Below are 16,083 nucleotides of genomic sequence, written 5' to 3' on the forward strand. Positions count from 1 at the left end.
TGTGTGTGTGTGTGTGTGTGTGTGTGTGTGTGTGTGTGTGTGTGTGTGTGTGTGTGTGTGTGTGCAGTGCATTCGGAAAGTATTCAGACCTCTTGACTTTTTCCACATTTTGTTGCATTACAGCCTTTTTCTAAAATTTGTGAATTTTTCTCCCATCATCAATCTACACACAATACTCCATAATGAAAATAGCCCATTATATTTGAAATATGACATTTACATAAGTATTCAGACCCTTTACTCAGTACTTTGTTGAAGCACCTTTGACAGTGATTAAAGCCTTGAGTCTTGGGTATGACACTACAAGCTTGGCACAGCTGTATTTGAAGAGTTTCTTCCATTCTTCTCTGCAGATCCTCTCAAGCTCTGTCAGGTTGGATGGGGAGCGTTGCTGCACAGCTATTTTCAGGTCTCTCCAGAGATGTTAGATCGGGTTCAAGTCCGGGTTCTGGCTGGGCCACTCTAGAACATTCAGAGACTTGTCCCGAATCCACTCCTGCATTGTCTTGGCTGTGTGCTTAGGGTTGTTGTCCTGGTGGAAGGTGAACTTTCACCCCAGTCGGAGGTCCTGAAAGCTTTGGAGCAGGTTTTCATCAAGGATTTCTCTGTACTTTGCTCCGATCATCTTTTTCTCAATTCTGACTAGTCTTGCAGTCCCTGCCGCTGAAAAACATCCCCACAGCATGATGCTGCCACCACCATGCTTCACCGTAGAGTGAATGCTTGGCATGCTTGGCATTCAGGATAAACAGTTCAATCTTGATTTCATCAGACCAGAGAATCTTATTTCTCATGGTCAGAGTCCTTTAGGTGCCTTTTGGCAAACTCTGAAGAGTGGCTTCCATCTGGCCACTCTGCCATAAAGACCTGATTGGTGAAGTGCAGCAGAGATGGTTGTCCTTCTGGATCTCCTATCTCCACAGAGGAACTCTGGAGCTCTGTCAGAGTCACCATCGGGTCTTGGTCACCTCCCTGACCAATGTGCTTCTCCCCCGATTGCTCAGTTTGGACGGGTGGCTAGCTCTAAGAAGAGTCTTGGTGGTTCCAAACTTATTCCATGTAAGAATAAATGGGGCCACTGTGTTCTTGGGGATCTTCAATGATGCAGACATTTTTTGGTACCCTTCTCCAGATCTGTGCCTCTACATAATCCTGTCTCAGAGTTCTACGAACATTTCCTTCAACCTCATGGCTTGGTTTTTGCTCTGACATACACTGTCAACTGTGGGACCTTATATAGACAGGTGTGTGCCTTTCCAAATCATGTTCAATGAATTTAATTCACGGATGATCAATGGAAACAGGATGCACCTGAGCTACATTGTGTCATAGCGTGTCATACAAAGGGTCTGAATAATTATGTAAATCAGGTATGGTTTTTTAATATTTAATACGTTTGCAAACATTTTGGCTTTGTCATTATGGGGTATTGTGTGTAGATTTATGAGGATGTATTTATGTATTTATAATTAGGTTGTAACAACAAAATGTGGACGGGTCTGAATACTTTCTGAATGGAGGTTTTGGGTTAAAGCAGAAGACGTATTGTGGTTTTGTTATGGTTGTTTTCTGGCTATGGTTGCATTGGGGTTATGTTGTTTTGTGTTTGTGGATGTGTTGTGGTTGCATTGTGGATGAGTAATGGTTGTATTGTGGTTGTGTAATGGTTGTACTGTGGTTGTGTTTTGTGGTTGTGATGACAAATTACTGATTTGTAGGAACTAGACTCTCTCTCTCGTAACACTCCCTCTTCGCTCTCTCTCTCCTCAAACTCCCTCTCTTTTTGTTTTGTAGGAGTTATCGGCTGTCAGCATGATAGGATCTGAGACACCGGTTCTCTACCTTTCTCTCTCTCTCTCCCTTCTCCACCTTATCTATACAGCATGGCAGAACAAATTAGAGCTGTTAAATGAAGCCTCTCACAGCCCTAGAGGTGGTGGAGGGGAAAGTGTGTGGGTACTGGGAGGCCAATCTAATGGCAGCTTCCCTGTCAGGGAAAGTGTGTGGGTACTGGGAGGCCAATCTAATGGCAGCTTCCCTGTCTGGGAAAGTGTGTGGGTACTGGGAGGCCAATCTAATGGCAGCTTCCCTGTCAGGGAAAGTGTGTGGGTACTGGGAGGCCAATCTAATGGCAGCTTCCTGTCTGTCTGGGAGGCCAATCTAATGGCAGCTTCCCTGTCTGGGAAAGTGTGTGGGTACTGGGAGGCCAATCTAATGGCAGCTTCCCTGTCTGGGAAAGTGTGTGGGTACTGGGAGGCCAATCTAACGGCAGCTTCCCTGTCTGGGAAAGTGTGTGGGTACTGGGAGGCCAATCTAACGGCAGCTTCCCTGTCTGGGAAAATGTGTTGGTTTCTCACACGCACACCCGCCCCCACGTACAGGGTGTCACTGTGCCGAGGACACAAAGCAGGCAGCTAACACACAAGGACAAAGGAATAACAAAGAACAAAAGGAGAACCTGAGGCGCTGTGGAGAAGGAATAATAATGGACATATGCCGACCTCTCCAGGCGTAAGAGACGGGAGAGAGATGAGGGGGAGGAGAAATAGAGAGGAGAGAGATGAGGGGGAGGAGAGATAGAGGGGAGAGAGATGAGAGATGAAGGGGAGGAGAGAGAGAGGAGAGACGGGAAAGAGATGAGGGGAGAGAGATAGAGAGGAGAGAGGGGAGAGAGAGAGAGAGGGAAGAGAGATGAGGGGGAGGAGAGATAGAGATGAGAGATGGGGGAGGAGAGATAGAGAGTAGAGAGAGGAAAGAGATGAGGGGGAGGAGAGATAGAGAGGAGAGACGGGAGAGAGATGAGGGGGAGGAGAGATAGAGAGGGGAGAGAGATGAGGGGGAGGAGAGATAGAGAGGAGAGAGGGGAGAGAGATGAGGGGGAGGAGAGATAGAGAGGAAAGAGGGGAGGGGGAGAGAGATGAGGGGGAGGAGAGATAGAGAGGAGAGAGGGGAGAGAGAGGGGAGAGAGATGAGGGGGAGGAGAGATAGAGAGGAGAGAGGGGAGAGAGATGAGGGGGAGGAGATATAGAGAGGAGAGAGATGAGGGGGAGGAGAGATAGAGAGGAGAGAGAGATGAGAGATGAGGGGGAGGAGAGAGAGAGGGAGAGACGGGGAAAGAGATGAGGGGGGAGGAGAGATAGAGAGGAGAGAGGGGAGAGAGATGAGGGGGAGGAGAGATAGAGAGGGGAGAGAGATGAGGGGAGGAGAGATAGAGAGGAGAGAGATGAGGGGAGGAGAGAGAGAGGAGAGACAGGAGATAGATGAGGGGGAGGAGAGATATAGAGGGGAGAGAGGAGAGAGATGAGGGGAGGAGAGATAGAGAGGAGAGAGGGGAGAGAGAGGGGAGAGAGACAGGGGAGAGAGATGAGGGGAGGGGAGATAGAGAGGGGAGAGAGAGAGGGGGAGAGAGAGGAGGGGGAGGAGAGATAGAGAGATGAGGGGGAGGAGAGATAGAGAGGGGACAGAGATGAGAGATGAGGGGGAGGAGAGAGAAAGGAGAGACGGGAGAGAGAGGGGAGAGAGAGGGAAGAGAGATGAGGGGGAGGAGAGATAGAGAGGAGAGAGGGGAGAGAGATGGGGGAGAGAGATAGAGAGTAGAGAGGGGAAAGAGATGAGGGGAGGAGAGATAGAGAGGGGAGAGAGAGAGATGAGGGGGAGGAGAGATAGAGAGGAGAGAGGGGGGGAGATGAGGGGAGGAGAGAGAGAGGGAGAGGGGAGATAGAGGGGATATAGAGGGGAGAGAGAGAGAGAGGAGAGAGAGGTGAGAGGGGAGAGAGAGAGGAGAGAGAGGTGAGAGGGGAGAGAGAGAGGTGAGAGGGAGAGAGGTGAGAGAGGTGAGAGAGGAGAGAGAGAGGAGAGAGAGGTGAGATGGGAGAGAGAGAGGAGAGAGGTGAGAGGGGAGAGGGGAGAGAGGAGAGAGGGGAGGAGGAGAGAGAGGAGAGAGAGGAGAGAGAGGTGAGATGGGAGAGAGAGAGGAGAGAGAGGTGAGAGAGGTGAGAGGGGGGAGAGAGAGGAGAGAGAGGTGAGAGGTGAGAGAGGAGAGAGAGAGGAGAGAGAGGTGAGAGGGGAGAGAGAGGAGAGAGAGGTGAGAGGGGAGAGAGAGAGGAGAGAGAGGTGAGATGGGAGAGAGAGAGAGGGGAAAGAGATTTTCATAATATTTTAGAATGGAGAGGAGTGCAGAGGGGAATAGGAATATGTGTTTAAAGTGAAATGCTTTAGAGGGCAAAATAAAAAACCTCTTCCTCTCTTCAGTAATGTAATGTGTCTGAAAGCCAAGGGAACATCTACACATCTAAATCTTCCTCCGCTATTCAACTACTGACGTAGCTAATCTTCTGATCCAGACTGGGCTTTATAAAGAGTACATACTCAGCCTCCCTCCATCCGTCTACTACATCCCTCCCTCCCCCTCCTCATTTGTCAAGATAGACGTCTTACAAAGGAAACAGACGTTAATGGGTTTAGTCATCTAATTCCCACAGCTAGTTACCTCAGGAAGGATTTTGGTAGCATCGTACTTGAACCCTCTATCATATAGACCACATTAGACTGTCATAAGGATGACAAAAGAGATTCATTGGCCGTTATAACACCAGCTTTGGGTCTTTATGTTTCAACACCTTTGTGGAATGAGATGCAGTCACATTCCGATTTTCACTCACCTGTAGAGAGAAGTGGAGTTTGAAGCCAGGCTTTGCCACGAAGTAGTCGTCTGACTTGAAGGAGACTTTGAGGGTGTTGGTTTTGGAGGTAAGACGAGGGGGGACTCTCTGACCACACCATCTCCCCCAGACAATAGTACTGGTCTCTGAGATGTCCTCCACCTCCACAAAGTCATATCTGCAAGGGAAGGGGGAGAGGAGCGGCTCACTAGATTTTCAATCAATGGATTTAATATAAGAACGGATCAATCAATGGATATAATATATCAAAGGATAAATAAATGAATAATCACTGTTCATTAGAAAAGGTATAATTGTTGGCGAGCCAATCACGAGTCACCTCCCCCTCTCTCGCGTTCTGTTCCTCTCCCCTCTCGCGTTCTGTTCCTCTCCCCTCTCGCGTTCTGTTCCTCTCCCCTCTCGCTTTCTGTTCCTCTCCCCTCTCCCCTCCTGTTCCTCTCCCCTCTCCCCTCCTGTTCCTCTCCCCTCTCCCCTCCTGTTCCTCTCCCCTCTCGCTTTCTGTTCCTCTCCCCTCCTGTTCCTCTCCCCTGTCGCTTTCTGTTCCTCTCCCCTCTCGCTTTCTGTTCCTCTCCTCTCGCTTTCTGTTCCTCTCCCCTCTCGCTTTCTGTTCCTCTCCCCTCCTGTTCCTCTCCCCTCTCGCTTTCTGTTCCTCTCCCCTCCTGTTCCTCTCCCCTCTCGCTTTCTGTTCCTCTCCCCTCCTGTTCCTCTCTCCTCTCGCTTTCTGTTCCTCTCCCCTCCTATTCCCTTCCCCTCTCGCTTTCTGTTCCCCTCCCCTCTCGCTTTCTATTAGTCTCCCCTCCAGTTCCTCTCTCCTCTCGCTTTCTGTTCCTCTCTCCTCTCGCTTTCTGTTCCTCTCCCCTCCTCTTCCTCTCTCTTTTCACTTTCTGTGCCTCTCCCCTCATAGGTTTCTGTCCCTCTCCCCTCTCACTTTCTGGTCCTCTCCCCTCCTGTTCCTCTCTCCTCTCCACTACTGTTCCTCTCCCCTCTCGCTTTCTGTTCCTCTCCCCTCCTGTTCCTCTCCCCTCTCGCTTTCTGTTCCTCTCCCCTCCTGTTCCTCTCCCCTCTCGCTTTCTGTTCCTCTCCCCTCTCGCTTTCTGTTCCTCTCCCCTCTGGCTTTCTGTACCTCTCCCCTCTTGCTTTCTGTTCCTCTCCCCTCTCGCTTTCTGTGCCTCTCCCCTCCTGTCCTCTCCCCTGTCGCTTTCTGTTCCTCTCCACTCGGTTTCTGTTCCTCTCCCCTCTCACTTTCTGTTCCTCTCCCCTCCTGTCCCTCTCCCCTCTCGCTTTCTGTTCCTCTCCCCTCCTGTCCTCTCCCTCTCGCTTTCTGTTCCTCCTCTGTTCCTCTCCCCCGCTTTCTGTTCCTCTCCCTCTCGCTTTCTGTTCCTCTCCCCCTCCTCTGTTCCTCTCCCCTCCTGTTCCTCTCCTCTGTTCCTCTCCTCTGTGCTTTCTCGCTTTCTGTTCCTCTCCCCTCCTGTTCCTCTCCTCCTCGCTTTCTGTTCCTCTCCCCTCCTGTTCCTCTCTGCTTTCTGTTCCTCTGTTCCCCCTCCTGTTCCCTCTTGTCCCTCTCTGTTCCTCTCCCCTCCTGTTCCTCTCCCCTCTCGCTTTCTGTTCCTCTCCCCTCCTGTTCCTCTCCTCCTCTCGCTTTCTTTTCTGTTCCCTTCCTCTCTTTCCTCTCCCCTCTCGCTTTCTGTTCCTCTCCCTCTCTGCTTTCTGTCCCTTCCTCTCCCTCCCCTCGCTTTCTGTTCCCGCTTTCTGTTCCTCTCCCCTCCTCTCGCTTTCTGTCCCCTCCTGTTCCTCTCTCCCCTCTCGCTTTCTGTTCCTCTCCCCTCCTCCAGTTCCTTTCTCGTTCTGTTCCTCTCCTCCTGTTCCTCCTCCCTTCGCTTTCTGTTCCTCTCCCTCATAGGTTTCTGTCCCTCTCCCCTCTCACTTTCTGTTCCTCTCCTCCTGTCTCCTCTCCCTCTGTCCTCTTCCTCTCGCTTTCTGTTCCTCTCCCCTCCTGTTCCTCTCCCCTCTCGCTTTCTGTTCCTCTCCCCTCTCGTTCACCCTCTCCTCCTGTTCCTCTCCCCTCTCGCTTTCTGTTCCTCTCTCCTCCTTTCTGTTCTCTCCTCTGTTCCTCCCTCTCGCTCTGTTCCTCTTTTTCCTCTCCTCTCCTCTCGCTTTCTGTTCCTCCCTGTCCCTCTCCCCTTCTGTTCCTCTCCCCTCCTGTTCCTCTCCCTCTCCTTTCTGTTCCTCTCCCTCTCCTTTCTGTTCCTCTCCCCCCTCTGTTCTCTCCTCTCGCTTTCTGTTCCTCTCCCTAGGTTTCTGTTCCTCTCCCCTCTCCTTTCTGTTCCTCTCCCTCCTATTCTGTTCCCCTCTCGCTTTCTGTTCCTCTCCCTCTCGCTTTCTGTTCCTTTCCTCCTATTCCTCCTCTCTGTTCCTCTCGCTTTCTGTTCCCTCTCCTGTTCCCTCTCTTTTCGCTTTCTGTTCCTCTCCCCTCATAGGTTTCTGTCCCTCTCCCCTCACTTTCTGGTCCTCTCCCTCCTGTTCCTCTCTGTTCCTCTCGCTTTCTGTTCCTCTCCCCTCCTGTTCTCTCCTCTGTTCCTCTCCCTTGTTCCTCTCCCCTCTCCGCTTTCTGTTCTCCCTCCCGCTCTGTTCCTGTTCCTCTCCCTGTTCTCCCTCTCGCTTTCTGTTCCTCTCCTCTCGCTTTCTGTTCCTCTCCCCTCGCTTTCTGTTCCTCTCCCTCCTGTTCCTCTCCCCTCTCGCTTTCTGTTCCTCTCCCTCCTGTTCCTCTCCCCTCTCGCTGTTTCCTGTTCCTCTCCCCTCTCGCTTTCTGTTCCTCTCCCCTCCTCTTTCTGTTCCTCTCCTCCTGTTCTGTTCTCCCTCTCGCTTTCTGTTCCTCCTCCTCCTGTTCTCTCCCCTCTCTTTCTGTTCCCTCCCCTCCTGTTCCTCTCCCTCCTCTGCTTCCTGTTCCTCTCCCCTCCTATTCTGTTCCTCTCCCCTCTCCTTTCTGTTCCTCCTCCTCCTCTCGCTTTCTGTTCCTCTCCCTCCTGTTCCCTCCTCCTCTCGCTTTCTGTTCCTCTCCTCCTCTCCTCTCGCTTTCTGTCTGTTCCTCTCTCCTCCTCTTTCTGTTCCTCCCTCCTTCTCTCCCTTTCACTTTCTGTTCCTCTCCCTCATAGGTTTCTGTCCCTCTCCTCTCACTTTCTGGTCCTCTCCCCTCCTGTTCCTCTCTCCTCTCGCTTTCTGTTCCTCTCCCTCCTGTTCCTCTCTTTCGTTCCTCTCCTGTTCCTCTCCCCTCTCCCTTTCTTTCTTGTTCCTCTTCCTCCTGTTCCTCTCTCCCCTCTCTCCCTTCCTGTTCCTCTCCCTCGCTTTCTGTTCCTCTCCCTCCTGTTCCTCTCCCTCCCTCTCGCTTTCTGTTCCTCTCCCCCTCCCTCTCTTGTTCTGTTTCTGTCCCTCCTCTCCCCTCTCGCTTTCTGTTCCTCTCCCTCCCTCTCCCCTCTCGCTTTCTGTTCCTCTCCCTCCTGTTCCTCTGTTCCTCTCTCGCTTTCTGTTCCTCTCCCCTCCTTTCTGTTCCTCTCCCTCTCCTTTCTGTTCCTCTCCCCTCTCCTTTCTGTTCCTCTGTTCTCTCCCCTCCTGTTCCTCTCCCTCCTGTTCCTCTCTCCTCTCGCTTTCTGTTCCTCTCCCCTCATAGGTTTCTGTTCCCTCTCCCTCTCGCTTTCTGTTCCTCTCCCCTCCTGTTCCTCTCCCCTCCGCTTGTTCCTCTCCCTCCTGTTCACTCTCCCTCGCTTTCTGTCCTTCCCTCCTCTCCCTCCTGTTCCTCTCCCCTCTCGCTTTCTGTTCCTCTCCCCTCCTGTTCCTCTCCCCTCTCGCCTGTTCCCTCCTGTTCCTCTCCCTGTTCCTCCCTCCTGCTTTCCTCTCGCTGTTCCTCTCCCCTCTCGCTTTCTGTCCTCCTCCTGTTCCTCCCTCTCGCCTGTTCCTCTCCCTCCTGTTCCTCTCCCCTCTCGCTTTCTGTTCCTCTCCCCTCCTGTTCCTCTCCCTCTCGCTTTCTGTTCCTCTCTCCTCTCGCTTTCTGTTCCTCTCCCCTCCTGTTCCTCTCTCTCCTCTCACTTTCTGTTCCCTCCCCTCATAGGTTTCTGTCCCTCTCCCCTCTCACTTTCTGTTCCTCTCCCCTCCTGTTCCTCTCTTTCTGTTCCTCTCCCTCCTGTTCCTCTCCTCTCGCTTTCTGTTCCTCTCCCTCTCCTGTTCCTCTCCCCTCTCCTTTCTGTTCCTCTCTCCCTCCTGTTCCCCTCCCCTCTCGCTTTCTGTTCCTCTCCCCTCTCTGCTTCCCCTCTGTTCCTCTCCCCCTGGCTTTCTGTTCCTCTCCCCTCTTGCTTTCTGTTCCTCTCCCTCTCGCTTTCTGTTCCTCTCCCTCCTGCTTTCTGTTCCTCTCCTGTCGCTTTCTGTTCCTTCCCCTCTCCCCTTCTGTTCCTCTCCCCTCTCGCTTTCTGTTCCTCTCCCCTCCTGTTCCTCTCCCTCTCGCTTTCTGTTCCTCTCCCCTCCTGTTCCTCTCCCTCTCGCTTTCTGTTCCTCTCCCCCTCCCCTCTCGCTTTCTGTTCCCTCTCCCCTCATAGGTGTCCCTCCCTCTCACTTTCTGTTCCTCTCCCCCTCTGGCTTTCTGTTCCTCTCTCCTCTCGCTTTCTGTTCCTCTCCCCTCCTGTTCCTTCCCCTCTCGCTTTCTGTTCCCTCCCTCTCGCTTTCTGTTCCTCTCCCTCCTGTTCCTCTCTGTTCCTTTCTGTTCCTCTCCTCTAGGTTTCTGTTCCTCTCCCCTCTCGCTTTCTGTTCCTCTCCCCTCTCGCTTTCTGTTCCTCTCCCCTCCTGTTCCTCTCCCTCTCGCTTTCTGTTTCCTCCTCTCCTTCTGTTCCCTCTCTCGCTTTCTGTTCCTCTCCCTCCTGTTCCTCTCCCTCTCCTGTTCCTCTCCTCTCTTTCTGTTCCTCTCCCTCCTGTTCCTCTCCCCTCTCGCTTTCCTGTTCCTATTCCCCCCTCTCCTTTCTGTTCCTCCCCTCTCTCTGTTCGTCTCCCCTCCTGTTCCTCTCCCCCTCTGTTCCTCTCCTCCTCTCGCTTTCTGTTCCTCTCCCCTCTAGGTTTCTGTCCCTCCTCTCCTTTCTGTCCTCTCCCCTCCTGTTCCTCTCCCCTCTGGCTGTTCCTCTCCCCGGTTTCGCTCTCCCCTCTGTTCTGTTCCTCTCCCTCCTGTTCCTCTCCCCTCTCGCTTTCTGTTCCTCTCCCTCCTGTTCCTCTCCCCTCTCGCTTTCTGTTCCTCCCCCTCCCTGTCCTCTCCCTCCCCTCTCCCTTTCTGTTCCTCTCCTCTCGCTCCTGTTCCTCTCCCCTCTCGCTTTCTGTTCCTCTCCCCTCCTGTTCCTCTCCCTCTCCTGTTCTCTCCCCTCCTGTTCCTCTCCCTCTCGCTTTCTGTTCCTCTCCCCTCTCTGTTCCTTTCTGCTTTTGTTCCTCTCCCCTCTCGCTTTCTGTTCCTCTCCCTCCTGTTCCTCTCCCTCTCGCTTTCTGTTCCTCTCCCTCCTGTTCCTCTCCCTTTCTGTTCCTCTCCCTCCTGTTCCTCTCCCTCTCTTTCTTCCTGTTCCCTCTCCTCGCTTTCTGTTCCTCTCCCTCCTGTTCCCTCTGTTCCTCTTTCCTCTTCTCCTGTTCCTTCTGTCCCTCTCTGTTCCTCTCTAGCTTTCTGTTCCCTCTCCCCTCCTTTCTGTCCCCTCCTGTTCCTCCCCTCTCGCTTTCTGTTCCTCTCCCCTCCTGTTCCTCTCCCCTCTCGCTTTTGTTCCTCTCCTCCTCTGTTCCCTCCCCTCTGTTCCTCTCCCCTCTGTTCCTCTCTCCTCTCGCTTTCTGTTCCTCTCCCCCTCCTGTTCCTCTCCCCTCTCGCTTTCTGTTCCTCTCCCCTCCTGTTCCTCTCCCCTCTCTGTTCCCTCTCCCTCGCTGTTCTGTTCCTCTCCCTCCCTCCTCGCTTTCTGTTCCTCTCTCCTCTCGCTTTCTGTTCCTTCCCCTCCTGTTCCTCCTCTTCCCCTCCTGTTCCTCTCTCCCTCTAGGGCTTTCTGTTCCTCTCCCCTCCTGTTCCTTTCCCTCCGCTTTCTGTTCCTCTCCCCTCCTGTTCCTCTCCCCTCTCGCTTTCTGTTCTCCCCTCTCCCTCTCGCTTTCTGTTCCTCTCTCCCTCTCTGTTCCTCTCCCCTCTCGCTTTCTGTTCCTCTCCCCTCCTGTTCCTCTCCCCTCTCGTCCTTTCTGTTCCTCTCCCCCTTTCTGTTCCTCTCCCCTCTCGCTTTCTGTTCCTCTCCCCTCCTGTTCCTCTCTCCTCTCGCTTTCTGTTCCTCTCCCCTCCTCCCCTTTTCTCCCCTCCCCCTCCTATTAGCTTTCTGTTCCTCTCTCCCCTCTCGCTTTCTGTTCCTCTCCCCTCCTGTTCCTCTCTCTTTTCACTTTCTGTTCCTCTCCCCTCATAGGTTTCTGTCCCTCTCCCTCTCACTTTCTGGTCCTCTCCCCTCCTGTTCCTCTCCCTCTCCTGTTCCTCTCCCTCTCGCTTTCTGTTCCTCTCCCCTCCTATTCCCTCTCCCTCTCTGTTCCTTTCTGTTCCTCTCTCCTCTCGCTTTCTGTTCCTTCCCCTCCTGTTCCTCTTTTCCTTTCTGTTCCTCTCCCCTCTGGCTTTCTGTTCCTCTCCCCTCTCACTTTCTGTTCCTCTCCCTCCCCTGTCCTCTCCTCTCGCTTTTGTTCCTGTTCCTCCTGTTTCTCTCCCCTCTCGCTTTCTGTTCCTCTGTCCCTCTCCCCTCTCGCTCTGTTCCTCCCCTCCTGTTCCTCTCCTCTCGCTTTCTGTTCCTCCTCCCCTCCTGTTCCTCTCCTCCCTCCTTTCTGTTCCTCTCCCCTCGCTTTCTGTTCCTCTCCCCTCTCGCCTCCTGTTCCTCTCTCCTCTCGCTTTCTGTTCCTCTCCCCTCTCGCTTTCTGTTCCTCTCCCCTCCTGTTCCTCTCCCTCTCGCTTTCTGTTCCTCTCCCCTCCTGTTCCTCTCTCCTCTCGCTTTCTGTTCCTCTCCCCTCCTATTCCCTTCCCCTCTCGCTTTCTGTTCCTCTCTGCTCTCGCTTTCTGTTCCTCTCCCCTCCTGTTCCTCTCTCTTTTCACTTTCTGTTCCTCTCCCCTCATAGGTTTCTGTCCCTCTCCCTCTCACTTTCTGGTCCTCTCCCCTCCTGTTCCTCTCTCCTTCTCGCTTTCTGTTCCTCTCCCCTCCTGTTCCTCTCCCCTCTCGCTTTCTGTTCCTCTCCTCCTTGTTCCTCTCCCTCTGTTCTTTCTGTTCCTCTCTCCTCTGCTTTCTGTTCCTCTCCCCTCGCTTTCTGTTCCTCTCCTCTCTGTTCCTCTCCCTCTGCTTTCTGTTCCTCTCCCCTCCTGTTCCTCTCTCCTCTCGCTTTCTGTTCCTCTCCCCTCCTCGGTTCCTCTCCCTCTCGCTTTCTGTTCCTCTCCCCTCTCGCTTTCTGTTCCTCTCTCTCCTCTGTTCCTCTCCCCTCTCGCTTTCTGTTCCTCTCCTCTGGCTTTCTGTTCCTCTCTCCCTCTCGCTTTCTGTTCCTTCCTCTTTCTGTTCCTCTCCTCCCTCTCGCTTTCTGTTCCTCTCCCCTCCTGTTCCTCTCCCTCTCGCTTTCTGTTCCTCTCCCTCCTGTTCCTCTCCCCTCTCGCTTTCTGTTCTCTCCCCTCCTGTTCCTCTCCCCTCTCGCTTTCTGTTCCTCTCCCCCCCTCGCTTTCTGTTCCTCTCCCCTCTGTTCCTCTCCCCTCTCGCTTTCTGTTCCTCTCCCTCCTCTGTTCCTCTCCCCTCTGCTTTCTGTTCCTCTCCCTCTCCTTTCCTCTCCTCTCCTCCTCTGTTCCTCTCCCCTCGCTTTCTGTTCTCTCTCCCCTCCTGTTCCTCTCTCCCCTCTCGCTTTCTGTTCCTCTCCCTCCTATTCTTCCTCGCTCTGTTCCCCTCCTCTCCCTTTCTGTCTCCTCCTGTTCCCTCTCCCTCTCGCTTTCTGTTCCTCTCCCCTCCTGTTCCTCTCCCTCCTCTTTTCGCTTTCTGTTCCTCTCCCCTCCTGTCCTCTCCCTCTCACTTTCTGCTTTCTGTTCCTCTCCCCTCTCCTTTCTGTTCTCTCCCCTCCTTTCTGTTTCTCCTCCTCCTCTTCACTTTCTGTTCCTCCCTCCCCCTCCTGTGCCTCTCCCCCTCTGTTCCTCCTCCCCCTCTGTTCCTCTCCCTCTCTTTCTGTTCCTCTCCCTCTGGCTTTCTGTTCCTCTCCCCTCTGGCTTTCTGTTCCTCTCTCCTCTCGCTTTCTGTTCCTCTCCCCTCCTGTTCCTCTCTCTTTTCGCTTTCTGTTCCTCTCCCCTCATAGGTTTCTGTCCCTCTCCCTCTCACTTTCTGGTCCTCTCCCCTCCTGTTCCTCTCTCCTCTCGCTTTCTGTTCCTCTCCCCTCCTGTTCCTCTCCCCTCTCGCTTTCTGTTCCTCTCCCCTCCTGTTCCTCTCCCCTCTCGCTTTCTGTTCCTCTCCTCTCGCTTTCTGTTCCTCTCCCCTCTCGCTTTCTGTTCCTCTCCCTCCTCTCCCCTTCTGTTTCCTCTCCCCTCTCGTTCCTCTCTGTTCCTCTCCTCCTGTTCCTCTCCCCTCTCGTTTCTGTTCCTCTCCTCCTGTTCCTCTCCCCTCTCGCTTTCTGTTCCTCTCCCCTCCTGTTCCTCTCCCCTCTCGCTTTCTGTTCCTCTCCCCTCTCGCTTTCTGTTCCTCTCCCCTCCTGTTCCTCTCCCCTCTCGCTTTCTGTTCCTCTCTCCTCTCGCTTTCTGTTCCTCTCCCTCCTGTTCCTCTCCCCTCTCGCTTTCTGTCCTCTCCCTCATAGGTTTCTGTCCCTCTCCCTCTCACTTTCTGTTCCTCTCCCCTCCTGTTCCTCTCCCCTCTCGCTTTCTGTTCCTCTCTCCTCTCGCTTTCTGTTCCTCTCCCCTCCTATTCCCTTCCCCTCTCGCTTTCTGTTCCTCTCTCCTCTCGCTTTCTGTTCCTCTCCCCTCCTGTTCCTCTCTCTTTTCGCTTTCTGTCCCTCTCCCCTCATAGGTTTCTGTCCCTCTCCCCTCTCGCTTTCTGTTCCTCTCCCCTCTCGCTTTCTGTTCCTCTCCCCTCCTGTTCCGCTCCCCTCTCGCTTTCTGTTCCTCTCTCCTCTCGCTTTCTGTTCCTCTCCCCTCTCGCTTTCTGTTCCTCTACCCTCCTGTTCCTCTCCCCTCTCGCTTTCTGTTCCTCTCCCTCTCGCTTCTGTTCCTCTCCCCTCCTGTTCCTCTCTCCTCTCGCTTTCTGTTCTCTCCCCTCCTATTCCTCCCTCTCTTTCTGTTCCTCTCCTCTTTTCCTTCCTCTCTCTCTCGCTTTCTGTTCCTCCCCTCCTCCCTCTCTCTTTTCGCTTTCTGTTCCTCTCCCTCATAGGTTTCTGTCCCTCTCCCTCTCACTTTCTGTTCCTTCCTCTTGTTCTTCCTCTCTCACTTTCTTCCTCTCCTCTACTTTCTGTTCCTTTCTGTTCCTCTCCCCCTCCTGTTCCTCTCCCCTCTCGCTTTCTGTTCCTCTCCCTCCTGTTCCCTCTCCCTCTTTCTGTTCCTCTCCCCTCTCGCTTTCTGTTCCTCTCCCCTCGCTTTCTGTTCCTCTTCCCTCTCAAACTTTCTTTCCTCTCTCCTCTCGCTTTCTGTTCCTCTCCCTCCTGTTCCTCTCCCCTCTCGCTTTCTGTTCCTCTCCCTCCCTCTTGTTCTGTTCCTCTCCCTCCGCTTTCTGTTCCTCTCCCCTCTCCTGTTCCTCTCCCTCTCGCTTTCTGTTCCTCTCCCCTCTCGCTTTCTGTTCCTCTCCCTCCTGTTCCTCTCCTCTCGCTTTCTGTTCCTCTCCTCCGCTGTTCCTCTCCCTCCTGTTCCTCTCCCTCTGCTTTCTGTTCCTCTCCCTCTCGCTTTCTGTTCCTCTCCTCCTGTTCCTCTCTGGTCTTTCTGTTCCTCTCCCTCCCCTCTGTCCTCTCCTCTCACTTTCTGTTCCTCTCCCCTCCTGTTCCTCTCCCCTCTCGCTTTCTGTTCCTCTCCCCTCCTGTTCCTCTCCCCTCTCGCTTTCTGTTCCTCTCCCTCCTGTTCCTCTCCCCTCGCTTTCTGTTCCTTCCTCTCGCTTTCTGTTCCTCTCCCTCTGGCTTTCTGTTCCTCTCCCCTCTCGCTTTCTGTTCCTCTCCCCTCCTGTTCCTCTCCCCTCCTCTCCCTCCTGTTCCTCTCTCCTCTCCTCTGTTCCTCTCCCCTCCTTTCTGTTCCTCTCCTTTCTGTTCCTCTCCCCTCTCGCTTTCTGTTCCTCTCCCCTCCTGTTCCTCTCTCTTTTCGCTTTCTGTTCCTCTCCCCTCATAGGTTTCTGTCCCTCTCCCCTCTCACTTTCTGTTCCTCTCCTCCTCTCTCCTCTCGCTTTCTGTTCCTCTCCCCTCTCGCTTTCTGTTCCTCTCCCTCCTGTTCCTCTCCTCTCGCTTTCTGTTCCTCTCCCCTCCTGTTCCTCTCCCCTTCGCTTTCTGTTCCTCTCCCTATTCCTCTCCCTCTCGCTTTCTGTTCCTCTCTCCCCTCTCGCTTTCTGTTCCTCTCCCCTGTTCCTCTCCTTTCTGTTCCTCTCCTCTAGCTTTCTGTTCCTCTCCTCCTCTCTCCTCTCTCTTCCTGTTCCTCCTCCTGTTCCTCTCTGTTCCTCTCCTTTCTGTTCCTCTCCTCTCGCTTTCTGTTCCTCTCCCCTCCCTGTTCCTCTGTTCCTCTCCTTTCTGTTCCTCTCCCCTCTCGCTTTCTGTTCCTCTCCCCTCCTGTTCCCTCTCCTTTCTCGCTTTCTGTTCTCTCCCCTCCTTTCTGTTCTCTCTCCTCTCGCTTTCTGTTCCTCTCCCCTCCTGTTCCTCTCCTGTTCCTCTCGCTTTCTGTTCCCTCTCCTCTGTTCCTCTCCCCTTCTGTTCCTCTCTCTCTCTCCTTTTTCCTCTCCCCCCTGTTCCTCTCCCTCTCGCTTTCTGTTCCTCTCCCCTCCTGCTTCCCTCCCCCTCCTTTCTGTCCCCCCTCCTGTTCCTCTCCCTCTCGCTTTCTGTTCCTCTCCCCTCTCGCTTTCTGTTCCCTCTCCCCTCCGCTTTCTGTTCCCTCTCCCTCTCGCTTTCTGTTCCTCTCCCCTCCTCTGTTCCTCTCCCCTCCCCTCCCTCTCGCTTTCTGTTCCTCTCCCCTCCTGTTCCTCTCCCCTCTCGCTTTCTGTTCCTCTCCCCTCCTGTTCCTCTCCCCTCTCGCTTTCTGTTCCTCTCCCTCCTGTTCCCTCCCCTCTCCTGTTCCTCTCCCCTGTTGTTCCTCTCCCCTCTCGCTTTCTGTTCCTCTCCCCTCCTTTCTGTTCCTCTCCCCTCTCGCTTTCTGTTCCTCTCTCCCTCTCGCTTTCTGTTCCTCTCCCCTCCTGTTCCTGTTCCTCTC

At 53.8% G+C, this 16,083-nt stretch overlaps 1 protein-coding gene across 1 annotated transcript in view; it reads right to left on the bottom strand.

Annotated features, from left to right (window-relative positions):
- The window catches only part of LOC115119294 (platelet derived growth factor d), an 88,325-nt gene that overhangs the window by 12,718 nt on the left and 59,524 nt on the right, over positions 1–16,083 (bottom strand). Inside the window, exon 3 of the mRNA XM_065024273.1 lies at positions 4,662–4,839. Coding sequence (XP_064880345.1) covers positions 4,662–4,839 — 178 coding nt within the window. The remainder of the gene's footprint in view (positions 1–4,661; positions 4,840–16,083) is intronic.

Source organism: Oncorhynchus nerka, linkage group LG11, assembly GCF_034236695.1.
Source record: "Oncorhynchus nerka isolate Pitt River linkage group LG11, Oner_Uvic_2.0, whole genome shotgun sequence".
NCBI lineage: Eukaryota > Metazoa > Chordata > Actinopteri > Salmoniformes > Salmonidae > Oncorhynchus > Oncorhynchus nerka.